The sequence below is a fragment of the Sarcophilus harrisii genome, chromosome 6, assembly GCF_902635505.1.
Source record: "Sarcophilus harrisii chromosome 6, mSarHar1.11, whole genome shotgun sequence".
In the NCBI taxonomy this organism is placed as follows: Eukaryota; Metazoa; Chordata; class Mammalia; order Dasyuromorphia; family Dasyuridae; genus Sarcophilus; species Sarcophilus harrisii.
Window position 1 is genome coordinate 137,720,335 of NC_045431.1, and position 21,296 is coordinate 137,741,630.

The 21,296-nt window shown below is 33.3% G+C and overlaps 1 protein-coding gene across 2 annotated transcripts in view; it reads left to right on the forward strand.

Moving 5' to 3' along the window:
- The window catches only part of GRID2 (glutamate ionotropic receptor delta type subunit 2), a 1,791,455-nt gene that overhangs the window by 1,017,522 nt on the left and 752,637 nt on the right, over window positions 1-21,296 (forward strand). For both annotated transcript variants that reach the window (XM_031941365.1, XM_031941366.1), the window contains exon 5: window positions 17,515-17,568. In XM_031941365.1, the coding sequence (XP_031797225.1) occupies window positions 17,515-17,568 (54 nt within the window). The remainder of the gene's footprint in view (window positions 1-17,514; window positions 17,569-21,296) is intronic.

Genomic DNA, 21,296 nt, shown 5'->3' on the forward strand with positions numbered 1-21,296 from the left:
ACAAGCTAGTCTGGGAATTAGTTATTCCTGATAATAGCATCTTCCTGACAGATGAAGAGAGTTAGTCCACATCAATCACAGATTCCCACTATACATTGAAAGCAGTATTAGAACTCAAGCCTTTCTAACTTCAAGTCTAATGTTTTACCCACTGAGCCAACTAGTGGCCAATGTTATACATAATTTTCTTTAATAATGAGTAATGTTGACTTGGTCATTTTTGTGAATTTCAACAAGTGACCTTATAATCGAATGAGGCTCTTAAAAGGTCTGTCTTCTAGAAGCAATGCTATTATAATACCAATGGAGGATAATTTTGTGATTGCAAGGACAAAAATTCACTTTATAGGATAGCACCTTTTTAATTCACTCTAAACACAAATTAGTTTATAATAGGAATATATATATATATATATATATATGTATATATATATATATATATAGACACACATGTATGTAAACAATATTTTGGTATACATTTCTTCACTTATATGGTAAAAGTATTGGTTTCTTTCAAGTAATTATTCAATGAAAATTATAAATTTATTTTATATATTGTTTTTTCTGAGGAGATATTGTGTAACATATTAGTTTCATCTTAGAATTGGATAAACATTGAAATGGCAGATATTCTTGTAGAAGTTCAAATTAAGTGTCTAAATGTAAATATACTAATGTGAATTTAGGTGATTCTTAGAATTTTGTTTTTATTTTTCTATTATTTTAACATAGTATTTGGATTTGACCAGTATATTTGTATTACTTTCTTTTAAAAGTATTAAAGGTACACTGCAAATACATTTATTTTCTTTATGCTTAACCTGAAGCCTGTTATAATATTTCTTAACTGAATAGTGTTTTACCTATAATATGCAGTAAAATAAAGCGAAAAGAGCCAGATGTGATTTATTTCAAATTGCAAATGTGTAGTTTTTAAGTACTTTCTAATTTTGCTAAACTATACTCTACCTTCTCTATGTTAAAAATAGTATATTGCCACCTCCTATCTATAGATATCTGACCTTGATGCTTCACTGGCATACAATTTGCTCAAAGACTTTTTATCATTATAGTACAAACTCCAACAGATTTATGTTATGCTAAAAAAAAGGTTTCAGTACATCCTAGTAACACATGAGGTCTGCTGTCTAGGAATCAGTCAAATAGGGAAAGACTCCTCATCAACCTGAAGATTTGCTACTGGAGAATGAGGTAGCCAGTGGTGACAAGATGTACCAGTTGGTTTTTAGACTATATACAAATGTGGTGTCAATTGTCAGTTATCTGAAAACTCAGTGCTTTGAATGACACTGCAGAAACAGGTCAGCTTTCCTATAAATGAAAGCAATAAAACACAAGGATAATTCAAAGACTCACATTGAAAAATTTAATAAAGTTCATTTCATCATGGACTTGAAGACAAAAAGAAACACTCTTGTGTGATCATCCTCTATCGCAGTGCTCATAAGAAAGTGAAACACTATTAAGATAAGTGCATATTTATGTACCAGCATCTGTTCTCAATACCACTAAGTTAAAAGAATCTCATTATAGCTCCCACTCATCAGTGGTTAAGGTTCTTGGGGAAGAATACATGGGACAACCAAATCTTTGATGGCTCATTAGATGCTATTTATGGGTAGCTAGGATTCCTTTAAAAATTGTAAAACTGCTTTCTAACGAAGGGTGGCTACCAACATAGATAACTGTACTTTGAAATTATCTTTTCCTCAATGGGAATAGTATATGTTCATATGTATATATATATATATATATATATATATATATATACCTACATGTATATATATACATGTATATAGGATATCTATCTATCTATATAAGATAAAAATATAAATAAATATATAAGAAAAAATCTACATCATCTATAGGATAGATGGATTACAGACAACACAAAGTAATGTATAATTGGGAAAAAAATTACTAAATAGTATTTTAGCATTCTCTTTCATGGTAAAATAGATCTATTTCAAATATTTATTACACAATGTAACACCTGCCTTAAAGGTAATTATTACAAAAAATGCTGTGTATTTAAAACAGAGTAATTAATAATACCTCTATTAGATTTTTTGGCAAATTATTTTGACAATATTGATTTCTTTTCCCTAGGCAAATAATAGAAACTGCCTATTGAAGAAACTCCCTCTACCTATGCAGACCTACAACTTTTTTGCAATTTTTGGTTTTAAAGATCAAACACTGAGAGGTTAATCAATTTGCCCAGAATCATGCAAGCAGTTGATTTGGTTAAGTCTCTGCCATGTGCAAGATACCATACAAGAAAACAAATGTGAAATTAGAACAATCCTTGTCCTTGCAGAGTTTACATTCCAATTGAATGTGTGTGTGTGTGTGTGTGTGTGTGTGTGTGTGTGTATAAACATATATGGTAACCTGGGGGAGGGAGGTGAAGAAGTACTAATAGCTGGAAGGAAAAGAAAAGACTTCATAAAAAAAAGAAGCCCTGGATCTTGAAGCAATCACAGGACTCTAAAAGGCAAAGAATTTTGTCTTAGAAGGTAAAACATTCTTGTATTAAAGGACTATAAGTGAAAAAGTTCTGAGATGTAGGATAGTTAATCTGAGTATTTATAATAATGAAAATAACTTAATTACTTAAGGTCATTCTTAAAACAATATTGCTGTTAGTATATACAGTTTTCTCTTGGTTCTTCTCATTTCACTCTTCATTATTACCAGAGAGCAAAGCACCATTGAGCTGGTCACAGTGTTCAAATGCCAAATGCATGCTTGCCAAAAATATTATTTCATGGAGAACTCACACAGGTCATGTGCTCCTAAGGTGATCAGAAAAAGTGATACAAAGACACTTTCACTTCCTCTCTTAAGAACTTTAGAATTGATTGCATGAAATGAGAGCCATTGGCACAAGATCATCCAGCATGACATGACCTCATTAGAGAAGGTGCTATGCTCTATGCACAAAGAATTGAATAAGCTTAGAAGAAATGCTAGATATTCAAATTTAAAGAAGTCATCTCAACTGTTCACAGGAACTATTGGTGTCCAGCCTGTGGCAAGATCATTCTGAGTTCATATTTTCCAGTTATCACAATCAGAGAGACTGTAATTTGACTTTAATATAGTGATGCCATTTTAGTCTTCAAGAATGAAGGACAACAACCAAGGTCATTTGGTTCATCATTCCTATAGCACAATCACAATACTGCAACTTAATCAGTCATTCTCTGATGGGCATCCCTGCAATTTCCAGTATGTTACCACACAAAGAGAGCTAGTATAAACATTTTAGAACATATAGGTTTGGCATTTTCTTTTTCTTCCCTTTTCCTCTAATCATCTTTGGAAATAGAACTAGTAGTGATATTCCTCAGACAAAGGATATATGCAATTTAATAACTATTTATCCATAATTTCAGCTTGTTCTCCAAAACGATTGGATCATTTAAAAATAGAGCAGCAGTGAATTTGTCCCAATTTTTTCACATCCCCTACAATATTTGTTGTTTTCCCTTCAATCATTTAATCCAATCTGTTAGATCAAAAAATGATACCTCATGGTTGTTTTAATTTGCATCACTATTCAATAATGATTCAGAACATGCTTCATATGACTATAGATAGAGCATTTTGATTTCTTCATTGCAAAAATTCTTGTTCACATCCTTTACCATTTGATAATTGAGGAATGATTTATATTCTTTTAGATTTGACAAAGTTCTTTATGTATTTGAGATGTGAGACCTTCACCCAGTCTCTATAGTTTTCTCATACCCCAATTTTCTGTCTTCCTTTTGTTCTTGGCTACATTTGTTTTATTTGTACAAAATATATTTAATTTAATGTAATTAAAATTATTCATTTTACATGTAACTGTTTCTATCCATAAATCTGATAAATAATATATTTCATATTCTTCACATTTTCTTGTAATATCTCTCTTTATACAGGTCATGTATCCTTTTTGACTTTATCTCGATAAATGGTATAAGATATTGGTCCATGCCTAATTTTTGCTTTCCATTTCTCTGAAAAATTTTATCAAATAATAAATTCTTAACCCAAAATCTTAATTTTTATACTTGTCAAACACAAGGTTGATGTGTTTATTTGCTGTTTTAAATTTTATGTTTCCTCTATTCAATTATTCTACTTTTCTATGTTTTAGCCAGTACCAGAAAGTTTTGGTAATTAATGATTTATAATATAGTTTAAAATCTGGTATTATTAAACCTTGTTCCTTTACTTTTTATTATTTCCTTTGATTTTCTAGAGTTTTTGTCATTCCAAATGAATTTTATTATTTTTTTAAATTCAGTAATATTTTCATAAGTTAACTGGAGATGTTGAATATTTAAATTAATTCGGGTAAAATTGTCATTTTTATTATATTGGCTCTGCCTACTTATGAATAATAAATATTTCTCCAATTATTTAAATCTGATTTCATTTATATATTTTTATAGATTTTTTTTCTAATTTTCTTTATATAATTTCTGGGTTTATTTTGGCAGGTATGTTCCTAGGAATTTATACTATATAGAGTTATTTGATGTTGGGTTATTTAAATAATCAATTCTTTATCCATTGATAATTTATATATTTTTATAAATATTCATCAATTTCACCTTAGTTATAAATTTTATTGGAATAGAATTGGGCAAATCTGATAGTTTTCTTTATTTAATCTTTAAATGAAATGAACTTTTATTTTTAATTTTTGATGTAAACAGTTGGAATTTTCTCTTTTAAAAATTCAGTCTAGTGTGCTACTTTTCTTTTTTGTCCTTTAAAATTTTTAAACAAGGTATATACTAAATGAAACATTTGATTTAAACAGTTCTTTATTAGTTAGCTTTTAAATTTGTCATACTTAACTTTGGAAATTTCTCCTTTGGAAATTTACACTTTGGAAATATTCTTTTTATTTGTTATTTTTCTAGGGTTTTCAGTTTGTTTGTTTCATGCCCAATTCATTGATCTATGCTTTCTCTCTTTTGCTGATGAGTATATTGGAAAAATAAATTTTCCTAAATGAATACTTTCTCTAAAATTTTTCAATTATCATAGCCATTTTCTCTATCTTTCTAAACACATTAAAAGGTTACCTTATAGTATTTTCAGGGGTCAAAATTGATAATCATAATTTTACAGAATTCAAGTTTAATAGCTTTATTTATGCTACTTTCCCCATTTTCATTGGTATAGGCAGTTGGTAGTCAATTTATTTGTACTTCAGGAATCTGTGGTTTCATTACATGAGTTTTCCCTCCACTACACATTCCCCTTTCAGAGAGATTTTATAAGTTATCAGTAAAGAAAAGGTTCTTCTAACTTCAGAAGTGTAGGAATTACTATTTCATAACCACAATAATAGAATTTCAGAGTTTCAAAGAACATCAATGGTCATCTAGACCACTCAAAAAAAAAAAAATGTTTGCTATAGCATATCTACATGTTCACTCACATTCTGGTTGAAGAATTTTCAGAGAAGGAATTTATTGCTTTCCAAGGAAACATTCCACTTTCTTTCTTTAACTTTCATTCTTTTTTATTTTTCTTTCTTTCTCCTTTTTTCTTTTTTCCTTCTTTCTTTTTCTTCCATCCTTCCATCCTTCCTTCCTTTCTTCATTTTTTCCATTTAAAATAACTGTAAGCCACACAAACTTGGAAATATACTTGTCAAGACAAACACAGGAACTACATGAACATAATTATAAAATGCTTTTTGAACAAGTAGTAATATTTAAGTAATTGGGGAAATGTAAATTGTTCATGGATGGACAGAGCTAACATAATAAAAATGACAAAGCAGTAATTATCAAATAAATCTGTTATGGTATAGATGAATCAGTGCAACACAGTGAACACACAATAAATTCACTGTAGTAAATTATGTTTGACATATGTAAAAATTTAAGCTTTGGAGATAAGTATTCACTATTTGGTAGAAATTGTTTGGAAAATTAGAAGGCAGTCTCCCAGAAATTGTGCATAGACCAATATCTTATGCTATTTACCAAAGTAAGGTCAAAGTGGATGCAAAACCTAGACATAAAGGGAGATAGAATAAGCAAATGATAAAAAATGAGAAACATTATCTCTCATACTTAGGAATAGGAGAAAAATTTAAAGGTAAAGAAGAGATTGAGAGTACAAATAATTTCAAAAATCAATTTATCCAAGACTAAAAGGAAAGCAGAAAATTGGGAGAAAATATTTTATGGACAGATACTTAGACAAGGTTTAATATCTCAGATATATAGAGAACTTTGTCAAATTTATTAAAGTATTAGTTATTTCTCAGTTGATAAATGGATATTAATATGATATGAATAGATATGAATTTGAAATTTTTTATGAAAAATATAAAAATTACATATAGTAATGTGAAAAATGCTCTAAATCATTATTGATTAGAGAAATGAAAATGAAAACAATTTATTTTTCTCCCACTTATCAGAAAAGCTAAAATGATAAAAGGGGGGAATGACAAATGTAGCAGAGGGGAAAAATCTGGACATTGATAGACTGTTGAAACCGATCCAACAATTTCAGAGGGCAGTTTGGAATTATGTCTCAAAAGTTATAAAATTGTGTAGAGCCTTTGATCCAGCAATATCACTATTAGTTCTTTTCTCCAAGATAATTGGGGAAGAAGGAAACCAAAAACCCCAAATGTTCTAAAATGTTTATAGCAGTTCTCTTCACAATGATAAAGAACTGGACATTGAGGTGATGTCTATGAACTGGGAAATGGCTAAACAAGTTTTGGTATCTAATTAAGAGAGAATACTACTGTGCTATAACAAATGATGAGCAGGTTGACTTTTAAAAAAAACATTAAAAGACTTCATTGAAATAATGAAGAGTGAAAGGAGAATGTTATATACAGTAAAGCAATATTTGTTCAAAGAATAATTCTGAATAACTAAGTTATGAATACTTAAATCACCTACAAGAAAATAATATCCACATACAGAGAAAGAACTAATAGAAGTATGCATAGTATGAATATCTAGCTCTAGACAGATAGATCTAGCCATGTAGACACACAGGGATAGAATTGTGCAAGTTATGTATATATATATATATACATATATACAAATATTATGAATATTTTTCAAGAAGAGAAAACTTAAGGGTCTCCATGCTGTCACATGGAGGAGGAATCATTTTGTTTGACATGAGAGAACAAAAGCAAAATAAATTGATGAACATTATGGTGAAGCAAATTTCTGCTCAAAACAAGCAAAAACTTTCTTTAAAAAAGGTTCTCCAATATATAACAGCAATTCTAGGGATTAATCATTGATTAATCCCTAAATTAATCACTAAAGTTCTTAAAGAAAAAAACTCAAATTCTATATGTAGAGACTATTATAGAAGGGATTCATTGAAGCTTGTACTAGATGATTTCTGAGATTCTTTTCTCTTCTTAAGTCTATTATTTATATGTATTGTAACAAAGCAAGTGAAGAATTCATTTGCAGATCAATTTCAGCAAATACAAACTTTTACAAAGATAAAGATAGTAGGAAATTAGAGTAAAACTTATAGATAGTTCTATAGTGTGGTTGACTCTATTGATCTTTATAATACTCTTATATATAGTATAGATTATTTCCATCAATAGGAAATAATTTCCCTGAGAACGGGAACTTGTTCATTTTAGTACTGTTTTCCCTATAGAGTATAGTCTTTGACCGATAACAGGTACTTAATGAATGTTAATTAATTGATTGACTTTATTTTAACAAGAAAGACATTCTAAGAATGAGCTGTTAAGAAATAATTATCATATTCATAGGTACAATTTAATTTTTCCCTTTCTTTTTTTTCCTGTTTTACATTATGAGACACTGATCCTTTCCTATTTTTCATAGATATCGAGGGGAGAAAAAGAAATAACTAATTTCTGAAAAGTAAAAAAAGAGATCCTCTCAGGAAAAGGACCATCAGTAACTGCTTGAAAGGCATCAGTTTGCAGTTCAACTCTTCCTCAATAAGACAGAACTCAAAGGGGTGGGATTCCCAGAGGAAGCATCTAGATTCTCTATTTTTACATTATTGCCCCTACTTATGCATTACAGAAAAACAGATATCAGAGTGCTGGATAAATCTCAAAGATGACATATTTCCATCTTTTAAGAGGTGTAGAAAGGAAGGCCCAACTATAAACATGACAATAATTCTAGCATATCCGTTTATGAAATAACATTGGCAGTAATAATTATTGGTTTTGGACGAAGGTATATGAATGGTTTTCCAACTGGAAGATCAAAGCAAAGACTATAAAGCAAAAGGCATGGAGCTATTCCACTGACTGCTTGGATAAGAATGGAAGGGAATTTAGTAATCATCCTGAGCTTAAGAGGAAAGACAAAAAATGTTATGTGACCAGTATCTGCATGAGGTATTACTGATGCCATCTGCTGGATTTCCTGGGAATCAAAGACCCGTGTTAAAGTAAAATAAAACATTTCTCTGTAGTATCTCTATATTTTGTTTCTTTTGTTCTTCCTGTAAGGAACAAAAAAATAAAAATAAAAAATTAAAAAAAAAAGGAGTAGGGAAGGAAGAAAGATGAATCCCTAGCCAGGTTCCAGAGCATATACATTTATATCATAACAAAGAAGAAATAAGACTTCATATTTTCATTGTATATACCTTAATGTCACAGCTTTGTAGTTTGGTCCACTAAGTGTGGAAATCCTAAATATTTTTTAACATGACTCAAGGATTTTACTGTACTTCAGTAAAATCAGTACTTTTGTTTCTAAAAGTTATCTTCTGTATCCTTTCATTATGGATGAAAAGTAATGGGATATATTACAATGAAACAATGAATGAAAAAGACAATGAAATTTGTTTTTAAATTTTTACGACTGTTTCTTCCTTTTAATTTTCTCTATTCGTACATTATTTGTCTTTTCTTTATTTTCATTTTCCCCTTACTACATTTGCAGCTTAAAGTTCAGCCCGCATCACCCCACTATTATCCCTAACAAAGATAAAAACTTGTCACCATCACATTTTGTTGGAAGACTTATTTTTTTTTCCATCACATTGCCATCTCCCCTATTTTCTGGAAAGTTTGTTTTGGTTTGTTCTGTTTTCAAAAATAGAACTTCAAAAAAAAGAACTTTTTATAAATGTGCTATAGGATGAAAAACAGTGGTAAGTGATTGAAACTATGTTTTCATGCGATTGAAGAGGTAGGAGGATTAAAAGGAAATGAGAGGAAGGGCATATTTATTTTTTTAATATTAAACTAGTCATGTGGTCAAAATTTACTACTTTTTGGGGTTCTTTTTTCTTCCACAATACATACTGTGTGTTTATTTCAACTTGAAATTTTAAAAGTGGAGCAAAAAGACAAGTACCCTCCCATCTGCTCAAATACAGGTGCAAATGCCATTGGTCTATCCTTAAAGGAAGATTTATATTTCTAGTGTTTAGATTTTTCAGCTCATGCTGCAAAAGAAGCTTGGCCAGTCTTGTTAAACTCCAGGCAGAGTGAAGAATAGCCTGTGATAATTATTTATTTAGTTATATTGTCTTGTATGTTCATAGTATTTGACAGTATTATTTTTTTTTCTTTGCTCAATTTCCTTGATATGAAAACAGCTCCTTGAGGTGAGTTGGTGGGAATTTTAGATAAAAATGCTTTCTTTCTATTATAGTTGAGTTGCTCCATTACAACATAGGATCCAGGATGTAGTCCTTACAATACTGAACAAACCTAAGGTTCCCCAAACTGTTAAGACTTTTGCATTGTTAACATTCAGATTTTTAAATCTCTACTTATTTTACATGATTTCTGTGAGATAACTATGAAACAAACTTTAAAATGCTAAATTTTAGTGAATTACTGTTACTACTTTTAGCTCATTTGACTTGCAAATTAAAAATTCTACAAAGCCTGAAAGTTTTTATAATCTATTTTAAAAATGATATATTTTAACATATTAAATGTGATTTCTTGAATAATAAATGTTAAGCATTCTGATTCTTCATAGAAAAGTATTGGGTCTTAAAAATGGAAAAAAAGAATGCAGTAAAAATTAGTTATCCTATATCATAAAAGGGTATGTTAATGAACAAGTGACTCTTGACTTCTAAGAATATATATATATATATATATGCTTATACTTATATATATATATAACATATATATACACTTATATAGACTTATTATTATATATGATATTATATATATATGAATATATTATGAATATATATTATATAGACTATAATATATATTCATATATATGAATATATATATATACATATATATAGATATAGATAGATAGATATACTGAGCATAATGATGCATAACTGTAGTCCTTGCTTCTGAGAAGGCTAAGGCTGGTGGATCACCTCAGTTTGGGAGTTTAGAGCTGCAGTAGGCTAAATTTATAAACATTGACGGTAACCTCACTGTCTGGCAATTATATAGTGAGCCTTTGGGAACAAAAAGCTGGGAGGTGGGATGAGAAGGCAATGAGATTGCCTAGAGAGAGGCAGGTCAGGTCAGAATCAGTTCAGGTCTGAAGCCAAGAAGGTCAAAGCTTCAATCTTGATCAGTTGTCAGATTCGGCCTGTGAGTTTCCAATGAACTTCCAACCTAGATGAAATAAGGAAACTCAACCTCCCCATCTAATATAAATTAAAATAAAGACATTATAGTATGGTGAGTACAAGTTTCAAGTAAGACAGATGTAGGTTAAAATTCAGACTTTGGACACCTACTAGCTATTTAATAATGGACTAGTTAAATAATCTTTCAATGCCCCAGGTTATTCCTTGTTTTTATAACATTTGAAACTAGTCTTTAAACTGCATTACTAGAGGTTTCCTCACATTTATAAAATAATAACAATAATAATATTGATATGGTACTTGAAACTTTGCAGGATATTTTACATATTATCTCATTTGACCATCATAACAAACTTATAAGGTATGTTCCATATTCCCATTTTACAGATTAGGAATTTGGGATTTAGAGATATTAAATGTCTTATATAGTTTCACTTAGTAATTGTTTGAGAGAGGATTTGAACTCAAATGTTATATTATTAATAAATATGCATTTGATGAATGATATTACAATATTTTTGACTACAAAATGTACACAGAAAGGAGCAAAATATTATACTCTTTGATGATTCATCAATAATCTCTGGAATGAAAGAAATGTCACTGAAGTAACAATATTGTTTTTATTGATTACTAATGTTTATTTCATTAGTGTCAGAGAAGAAAATATATTTTATTACAATTTTATAATTAGGATGGAAAGTTCTTTAATGAAAACCCAGTTCAGTTTTCTTCCACTTTTTTAACTAGTGATTTAAATGAACACATTGAAGGCAAATTTATCATTTTGTATTTAAGTTTTAGGAAGAAGTACATTTATTTTAAATGACAAAATATGCATTCTAAAAAGGACAGTAACAGGCATGTAAGCATCCTAAAGAAATGGATTGACAAGATGCATGGAGCTTATAGTTGGGTATGGAGGGGAGATATAAACATAGTTTCAATATACAGAATAACTTAGGGAGTAACAGAAATTTTTATGATGGGTCTATGGGAACTGTCATTCAGTCAAAGGAAGTATTATAGAGAAGGTAGCATTTGAAATGGAATTTATAAGATAGGAATTTAATGACCAAACTTTATTTGTTGAGAAATGGTTTTCTAGATACAGGATTTTAACCTGGACATGGAAAGATATGGAGGTTGAGAAAAGGGACATATGACAGCTTTCCTCGAATGTTTGAAATTTCTTCAAGTAAACATAGAATTAAACCTATGCTTCTTGGCCCTAGAGAAATAGGAGCAATGAACAGAAGTAATCAAGATGTATATATCTACTCAATATAAAGGAAAACTTCCTAAATAGTGCATTCCCCAATTAAAATGTTCTGAACAAGAGTTTTTCAAGGGACCAGTACTGCAATACTACCTTGTCAACTAGGAGTTAGGTTGTACCACATGACCCTGAGATTATATCTCATCCCTGAGATTTTTTTTTGGATGAGGTAGGAGAATTGAGGGTTGAAAGATCTCCTAACAACAATAGGATCCCCATGGCTGGTGGAAGGCTTTGCAAAAGAAATCGCAAACCCCAATGCTTACAGGCATAAGGCTTGTGGCAAAAAATTGGGTTTATTTACATTAAGAAAACAGCTTTCTTAGTGAGCAAACTTCTGTTAGGAATTGGCAAAGATGGACTGACAGGACTTTGGTTTTATTGGGTTTGTCCTGGCCCCGAGCTGGGGAGCAGTTTGGCTGAGATTTCCAATAGAATGAGATGATTTATTTGGGAGTTACTTTTTTTTTTATTATTTAATAGCCTTTTATTTACAGGTTATATGCATGGGTAACTTTACAGCATTAACAATTGCCAAACCTCTTGTTCCAATTTTTCACCTCTTACCCCCCAGCCCCTCCCCCAGATGGCAGGATGACCAGTAGATGTTAAAAATATTAAAATATAAATTAGATACACAATAAGTATACATGACCAAACCATTATTTTGCTGTACAAAAAGAATCAGACTCTGAAATATTGTACAATTAGCTTGTGAAGGAAATCAAAAATGCAGGTGGGCATAAATATAGGGATTGGGAATTCAATGTAATGGTATTTAGTCATCACCCAGAGTTCTTTCTCTGGGCGTAACTGGCTCAGTTCATTACTGCTCCATTGGAAATGATTTAGTTGATCTCGTTGCTGAGGATGGCCAGGTCCATCATATAGTATTGTTGTTGAAGTATATAATGATCTCCTGGTCCTGCTTATTTCACTCAGCATCAGTTCGTGTAAGTCTCTCCAGGCCTTTCTGAAATCATCCTGTTGGTCATTTCTTACAGAACAATAATATTCCATAATATTCATATACCACAATTTATTCAGCCATTCTCCAACTGATGGGCATCCATTCAGTTTCCAGTTTCTAGCCACTACAAAAAGGGCTGACACAAACATTCGTGCACATACAGGTCCCTTTCCCTTCTTTATAATCTCTTTGGGATATAAGCCCAGTAGTAACACTGCTGGATCAAAGGGTATGCACAGTTTGATAACTTTTTAAGCATAGTTCCAAAGTACTCTCCAGAATGGTTGGATTCATTCACAACTCCACCAACAATGAATCAATGTGGGAGTTACTTTTAAGAACGGGGTGTGGCCCCTCCCAGGAGTCAAGAAGATTTGAGACTCTGGATCACTCTTCCCCCAAAGATTCCTTTTTGACCCTTCCCACCCCCCAAAATTAAAGGGGACACAGTTTATATTATTTCTCCCCTCAAGTAGTCACCCCAATTTTGTGGGGGGCAAAGGGATGAAGGTCTCATTTTCTGTAGCTGCTTCAAGCTGACAAAGGTCATAGAGTTGTCCCTGTGTTCAGTGGGTGTTCAGGCCAGGAGGGGGAAGTGTGAGATCCAAAGATAGCAGCAGCAGCAACTAAGGAATGTTGTCCCAGGATCTTCCAACTGAAGGAATACTTAGAAATTCGTAGTTTGGAGCCTTGAGGAAACAAATCTGGCAAGCAAATTAAAAGTGGGGTGGCATCCAAAGTGGAGATGGTGACTTTTGGGGAGGGGGCCTTTGCAAATAATGCATCAGGTCCCATCTGTGGGCTGCCTTGAGGATGCTGCTGGCCCACCCATCAATCCTGAATGCTCCCACTGCCCACAGAGCTCCCTAAGCTGAAAGGCTAAGAAGGAGTTAACTACTGACAGGGGCCATAGAATGATATCAAGAAAGTTGGAGAGAAAATGCTAGGAGCAAAGTTCTCGTCCTTGGAGTCAGAAACAGTTAGGAATAGGAGTGAGAGTGAGGGAAAGAAGGATACAGACAATTTCACCCTTCTTTCTTCAGAAAGCTCACAGAACTACTCAGAAATACCTGAGAAGTAAAAGTTGGACTATTTGTCACTCTGCAAGGAGTTAGGAAAGCTTAGGGAAGGTATAATCTCTTTTAGCAAGCACTTTGATACCTCCTGAGCCTTCTCAGTCCTGCAGAGAAAATATTCTACCCAATTAGTAGACGTATCAACTAAGACAAAAAGCAATTTGAAACCAATCTCCCTGGGTATGTGCCCCTTCTCTGAACAGGCTTCAAGAGAGGGGGTGGCTTAAATCAGTCAGGAGAAAAGGTCTGTTCCTGCGGACTATAAGAAGGGGTATAAGAATCAGGGAGCTGGGGGATTAAGAATGCTATGGTCAGGGGTGAATGTCAACAGTTTTAGTGGCTAAATCTACAACTATTTCCCTTGTCTTGAAGTGAATCTCCCTTCTGGTGTCCTTTACAAAATATGACTGAAACCTCTCTGGGTCCGTGGACAGCTTGTAGTAGCTGTAGAATTTCTCCTGCATTCTTAATAGGAAAATTCTTTGCTGTCAAAAGCCCCCTTTCTTTTCATATAGTCCCAAAATATACGCAAAATATGAAAAGCATATTTGAAGTCAGTATAGATGTTTATTCTCATTCCCTTCCCCAATTCCAAAGGCAGAAGTCCCAGGGGGTAGTGGCTTAGCTTCAGATTGGAGTTGTTTAATAGGAGAGCCTGATATAGGAAGCCTTCCTCTAGTAAACCACAGATGTTCTTTGGCTTCTAAAATTGCTCTGGTGCCGTAGGACAAAATTTGAGGCGGCTTCTCAAAAGCCCAAGAGCCAAACTGAGGGGAAACTGAGTCCAGGTCCTTTGAGAAATAGGCAACTGGTCTAGGATTCCACAAGGCCTGACCCTGCCTTTTGGGACTGCAGATGAAGATAAGACTACAGTTAAGCGGGTCCAAATCTCTTAACTCTTTAGTTAAAGGTTTGTGCTTAAGAAATTTCTCAATCCTGACAGAGGATTTTCCCGAGATTTCACAAAAGGACCATCTGGAGGTCTGAGAAAAGAAAATTGGATCCCCAATTTCACCATTAGATCATGCTCAATTAAGGGAGCAGGATAGGAGGGAAAAATAAGAGAGGACTGTCTAAACAAGTCACCAAAATGGCAAGGCAACGGAAAAGTCTCCAAACAATTCTTAAGTTCCCCTGCAAGCCCCATTCTATGGGAGAGGGGTAAGTGAGATCAAAGTGCCAGAGCAAGAAGGAAGAAGTCCTCATAGCAAAAAGGAATTCAATGGTCTTACCAGCCACATCCAGGGATAACCAGGGTTCTGTTGTCTTGATAAAATGAGAGGAAGCTTGACTAAACCTTAAACTCCTGCCAGGGGGCAAGGCATTGGGTGGGCAGCTTGTCCCCTGTAGGTAGTCTCTCCTTCAGTGCCCCTCCTGGTTGCACTCAGGGCAAACACTGGGGAGTTTCTTCAGCAGACAGTTTTGGATCATCTGGCCCTGTTCATGATACACAAAGCATGAACTTCTAGGTTTCCTGAAATGTCAGTAGCTAAAATATGGGACTGTTATCCATTTCTCACTTTAACTCTGGGGTCTTGTTCCTCTGCTACAGTTTGGTACCTATTATTAAAGGCTCCAACAGCTGTTTCTAACAGCTGAGCTAGGGCTCAAAGCTGGCTTCTGCAGTTTCCTCCATATATCTGGGGCAGATTGTTTAATATTAACATCTCCCCAGGAAAGATCAAATTGGAGGGCATTGGTCTTAGACCCTTCAAAAAACTGGATGGGGCCCTCAGAGTGATGGCCAGGTTTTTCCTTAGTCTAGGAGAGATTTGACATTGAAAGAGGCACTTCTGCTCTGAGTGTCTCTCCCCGAGAGTCTGTCTGCTGCTTCTCTCAGGGAGCAGAGGTTAGAAGTGTTGTTTGAATCCTGAGTATCCTGAGGAGGAGAAAAAGGAGTCCCACTACTTGTACCCAAAGGGATTGAAAAGTAGAGGTAGGGAAGTCTCAGGATCTGGTTCAGGAGGTGAGGGGGGATAGAGTTAAAGAAATATTGTTAGACATAAGGTCCTGCTCTGGAAGGAATTTAGAAGTCTCCTGATAAGGACTGCATAGGGGTGCAGAGGAGGTGTCCTGTTTTTTTAGAGGAGCAGGAAGGAGGGAGTTACTTAAAAGGTTAGTATCTAGTTTTGATTTCCCTGTAGCAAATTTAAGCAGCATACTGCAGTGCTATTTTAATTTAAGCTTTTTAGTTTTGAGATCTTTTAAGCCAAACTTTCTGTTTTTTAAGAGACTGCCTAAGGCAGAATCCTTAGGGATAGAGACATAGATTCCTAAAGCTTAATGATAAACTTTAATAATAAGTTCAACAATTTTGCTACAAGCCTTGGCATCCTGAGGGAGAGAGAGATGCCTAAAGTTCCCTGATTAAGGGGACTTTTTGTCAAAATGCAGGTATTCTCAGTTTGAGCCAGAGAATTCTGCTGAGCTTTGGAGCTCCAGACGACCCAAATTTTCCTGGGAATTTGAGTGTCCTAGCTATAAAGTAGACAATCAGCAAGAGAAGGCTTAACTCTTCAGAAAGACTTTCACAAATCCCTATAGCAGGGCACCAAATGATGAGGTATGACAACTGAAGGCTGAGAGATCCCCTAATAGCAATGGGATTCCTCCTGGCCAGTGCCAAGTTTTGTGAAAGAATATGCAAACTCCAATGAATACATGAAGGAGGTCTGTGGCACTAAGAAAACAGCTTTCTTAGTGGTCAAACTCCTGTTAGGAATTAGCAAAGTTGGACTGACAGTCCTTTGGTTTTTATCAGGTTTGTCCTGGCCCTGAGAAGGGGAGCAGTGTGGCTGAGATTTCCAATTGAATGAGATTACTTATCTGGGAATTTCCCTTAAGAATGGGCATGGCTCCTCCCAGAGGCCAGGAGGGTTTGAGACTGCATCACCCTTCTCTCAAAGATTCCTTTCCAACCCTCTCCTCCCTCCTACTCCCCCAAGATTAAAAGGGACACAATTTACATCAGTTTGACTGTTATTTTACTAACACTGACGGAACACTATCATTCACACTATTTATATTAATGGATACAAAGATAACTTGATAATATTGATAAAGATAAGTTATCCCAGAAGTCTTAGTGCACTTTATAGCCTTGAAAATTTAATGATGAGCTTTAATAATAACTTCAACAATATTTAATAACAATAATATGCTTTGATAATTTAAAACTGTACCAAGACTTTTGAGAGCCTCCATATAACATATGTGTATACATCTCTATAACTGTATATGTGTAATAATGTGAATGCTAAAATTATATCTAAACATTTTTGGTCTCTATATTAACATATCTCATTCAGTTTGCAAATTATTATCATTATTATTTGAAAGCTAGTTCCCTCTATTCCCAAATTGAATCCATTTCTATGTTTAATTAGCAAATCTAACAAAAACAAATGCTTTCACAATATGCCATTAAAGGTTTGCTATCTTCAAGTGAATTACAAAGGTCTTTTAAAATGTTTGGTTTCTTTTTGTTTTTTTTTTTTTTTTATTTGTATAAATAATCCATTGAATTCCATCTGGTTTTCATGAGTAATACTGACTGATAGCTGGTTTGTTTTCTATTCTAGGTCGTGGAAACTAATTTGGTTGCTTTTGACTGTCACTGGATCATCATAAATGAGGTAACTGCCAACTAACCTTAATTGTCCACTGTGAACCTTGTTTTCATACATAGAAGCAGTATTTTATACTTGCCTTGAATTTGCCAAGAGAAAATTAGTTTTGAAATAACATTTCAATATTTTGAATGGATACTTTTTTAAAAAAATAAGAATATAATGAGGTTGGTTTTTATTTTCAGTTTTTTTTAGGGGATTTGTATAGAGCCTTGGTATAAATAAAATAATTAAAAAAAAAAAAACCTTCCTGCTGAGTATTTTAGACTTTTCCTTTGACTTGAGCTTCGTGCTTTGAAATATTAACTTTTTTAATAAATTACAATTCCTTTTTGTAAGCACAATGAATACCTCCCAGTGGAGTGCAAGTGTTCCATTTATATTTTAATGTTGCTTCTAGGACTTTTGATTTTTCTCTTCCAGTCTACATCAGGATTAAATAGTTCAAGTATAAATATGGATAAATCAGAAATTCAGATTTAGTTTTTCACTTTTTAATATGTTTATTTTACAAAAAAAATTTTTAAATGCAGGAACAGTTTTCGCAAAAAAAAAAATCAAATTGAAAAATATCACAAAAAAGAGCCCCCTGAAATAAGATTTGTAATGTCTTGCTAAACAAAATCTGCAGACCATTGGGAATGGCAAATATGCTCTTAGGAAATTCTTCTAGTATTATGCTTAGGATTTAGTGTTTAATGCAGTGTCTAATGCAAGGCAATTTATCTTGAGCTTTTATAAATATTATTCTTTAGTAGCTAAAAATTAATAAACCAACAGCTTACTATTAAAAAAAATCAAACATCTAAAAACTTACTTTGACTTTGCCATTTGTTTAAAGGTCATTTTCTTTAAAAACTCATTTACTTAAAAACATAGGGCTGAGACATGGTAGAATGTTTAGGGAGGACTAGCAGCTTTGGTGTGAGAGCTTGCTAAGGCCTTTACAGGACTGCTCATCCATCTTTGGTATTTACCTATCACCTAACTCTCACTTGAAGCTCCAAGAAGCTGTAGTACACCCTGGCCACACCTGGTAAAACCATCTTGGTAGGTAGGATCCTGGTTGAGGATAACCAACTGGCTTCAACCCCAGTGATGAATTAAAAGGTATATCTATCCCAAACATGTGTAGACTTCTTTGTTCTATCACTGGAATTGGTAGAGGAGAAATTTAGTTTTCACCACTATAAATAGTTGATTCATACACTGTGGAGCACTTAGACCTTGGTCAGACATCAAGGACACCAAAGTCATCCCCTGGATACCGTTCCACCACCAGTCACCTGAATTTTTGTCTGTTCACTGGACTTTGATGACTAGAAGACAGAATGAGAATCATACAAATAGTAATTGCTTGTCTTCAAATTTAAGTCTTCCTTATTCTAAGTTTAGAACTCTATACACTATGCCACTTAGATGCCTCTTATTATTCCTATAACCCCTCACCCACATACTGATATCATGACATATATTTCTTTTTAAAATTCATTTTATTATAATTTTTTAATTATAAAATATATGCATGAGTAATCTTTCAACATTGACCCTTGCAAAATATTCTGTTCCAAATTTTCCCCCTACTTCCCCCTCCCCCTTCCCCAGATGGCAAGGAATCCAATATATGTTAAATCCAATATATATCTATATACATATATATTTATACAGTTATGTTGCTACATAAGAAAAATCATATCCAGAAAGAAAAAAAAATGAGAAGGAAAACAAAAGGCAAACAATAACAGAAATAGTAAAAATGCTATGTTACAGTCCACACTCAGTTCCCATAGTCCTCTCTTTGTGTGTAGATGACTCTCTTCATTACTGAACAATTGGAATTGGTTTGAATCATCTCATTGTTGAAGAGAGCCACATCCATTAGATCTGATCATTATATAGAGCTGTTGTTGCTGTGTATAATGATCTTCTTGTTCTGCTCATTTCACTTAGCATCAGTTCATTTGAGTCTCTCCAGGTCTCTCTGAAATCATCCAGAGATTTTTTTCTTTCTTTTTTTTTTTTTTAATTATAGCTTTTTATTTACAAGATATATGCATGGATAATTTTACAGCATTGACAATTGCAAAACCTTTTGTTCCAATTTTTCCCTTCCTTCCCCCCACCCACTCCCCAAGATGGCAGGCAGTCGATACCATACATGTTAAATATGTTAAAGTATAAATTAAATACAATATAAGTATATGTGTCCAAACAGTAATTTTGCTGTACAAAAAGAATCAGACTTTGAAATAGTGTACAATTAGCCTGTGAAGGAAATCAAAAATGCAGGCAGACAAAAATAGAGGGATTTGGAATTCTATGTAGGGGTTCATAGTCATCTTCCAGAGTTCTTTTGCTGGGCGTAGCTAGTTCAGTTCATTACTGCTCTATTGGAACTGATTTGATTCATCTCATTGCTGAAGACTGCCACGTCCATCAGAATTGATCATCATATAGTATTGTAATTGAAGTATATAATGATCTCCTTGTCCTGCTCATTTCACTCAGCATCATTTCATGTAAGTTTCTCCAGGCCTTTCTGAAATCATCCTGCTGGTCATTTCTTACAGAACAATAATATTCCATAATATTCATATACCACAATTTATTCAGCCCTTCTCCAATTGATGGGCATCCACTCAGTTTCCAGTTTCTGGCTACTACAAGGAGGGCTGCACAAACATTCTTGCACATACAGGTCTTTTTCCCTTCTTTAAAATCTCTTTGGGATATAAGACCAGTAGTAACACTGCTGGATCAAAGGATATGCAGCATTTGATAACGTCTGGAGCATAGTTCCAAATTGCTCTCCAGAATGGCTGGATGTATTCACAATTCCACCAACAATGTATCAGTGTCCCTGTTTTCACACATCCTATTCAACATTCTGCATTATCTTTCCCTGTCATTCTAGCCAATTTGACAGGTGTATAATGGTATCTCAGAATTGTCTTAATTTACATTTCTCTGATTAATAATGACTTGGAGCATCTTTTCATATGGCTAGAAATAGTTTCATTTCTTTGTCTGAGAATTGTCTGTTCATATCCTTTGACCATTTATCAATTGGAGAATGTCTTGATTTCTTATAAATTAGAGTCAATTCTCTAAAATGAGGCCTTTATCAGAACTTTTGACTCTAAAAATGTTTTTCCAGTTTATTGCTTCCTTTCTAATCTTGCCTGCATTAGTTTTGTTTATACAAAAACTTTTCAATTTGATATAATCAAAATTTTCTATTTTGTGATCAGTAATGATCTCTAGTTCTTCTTTTGGTCATAAATTCCTTCCTCTTCCACAAGTCTCAGAGGTAAACAATCCTATGGTCTTCTAATTTATTTATAATCTCATTCTTTATGCCTAGGTCATGAACCCATTTGACCTTATCTTGGTGTACAGTGTTAGGTGAGGGTCAATGCCTAGTTTCTGCCATAGTAGTTTCCAATTTTCCCACCAATTTTTGTCAAACAAAGCTGGGGTCTTTGGGTTTGTCAAACATTATATGACTAAAGTTATTGATTGTTTTGTCTTTTGAACCTAACCTATTCCACTGATCAACTTGTATATTTCTTAGCCAATACCAAATGATTTTGGTAACTGCTGCTTTATAATATAATTTTAGATCTGGTACAGCAAGGCCACCTCCATTTGATTTTTTTTTTCATTAATTCCCTTGAAATTCTTGATCTTCTGTTTTTCCATATAAACTTTGTTGTTTTTTTTCTAGGGCATTA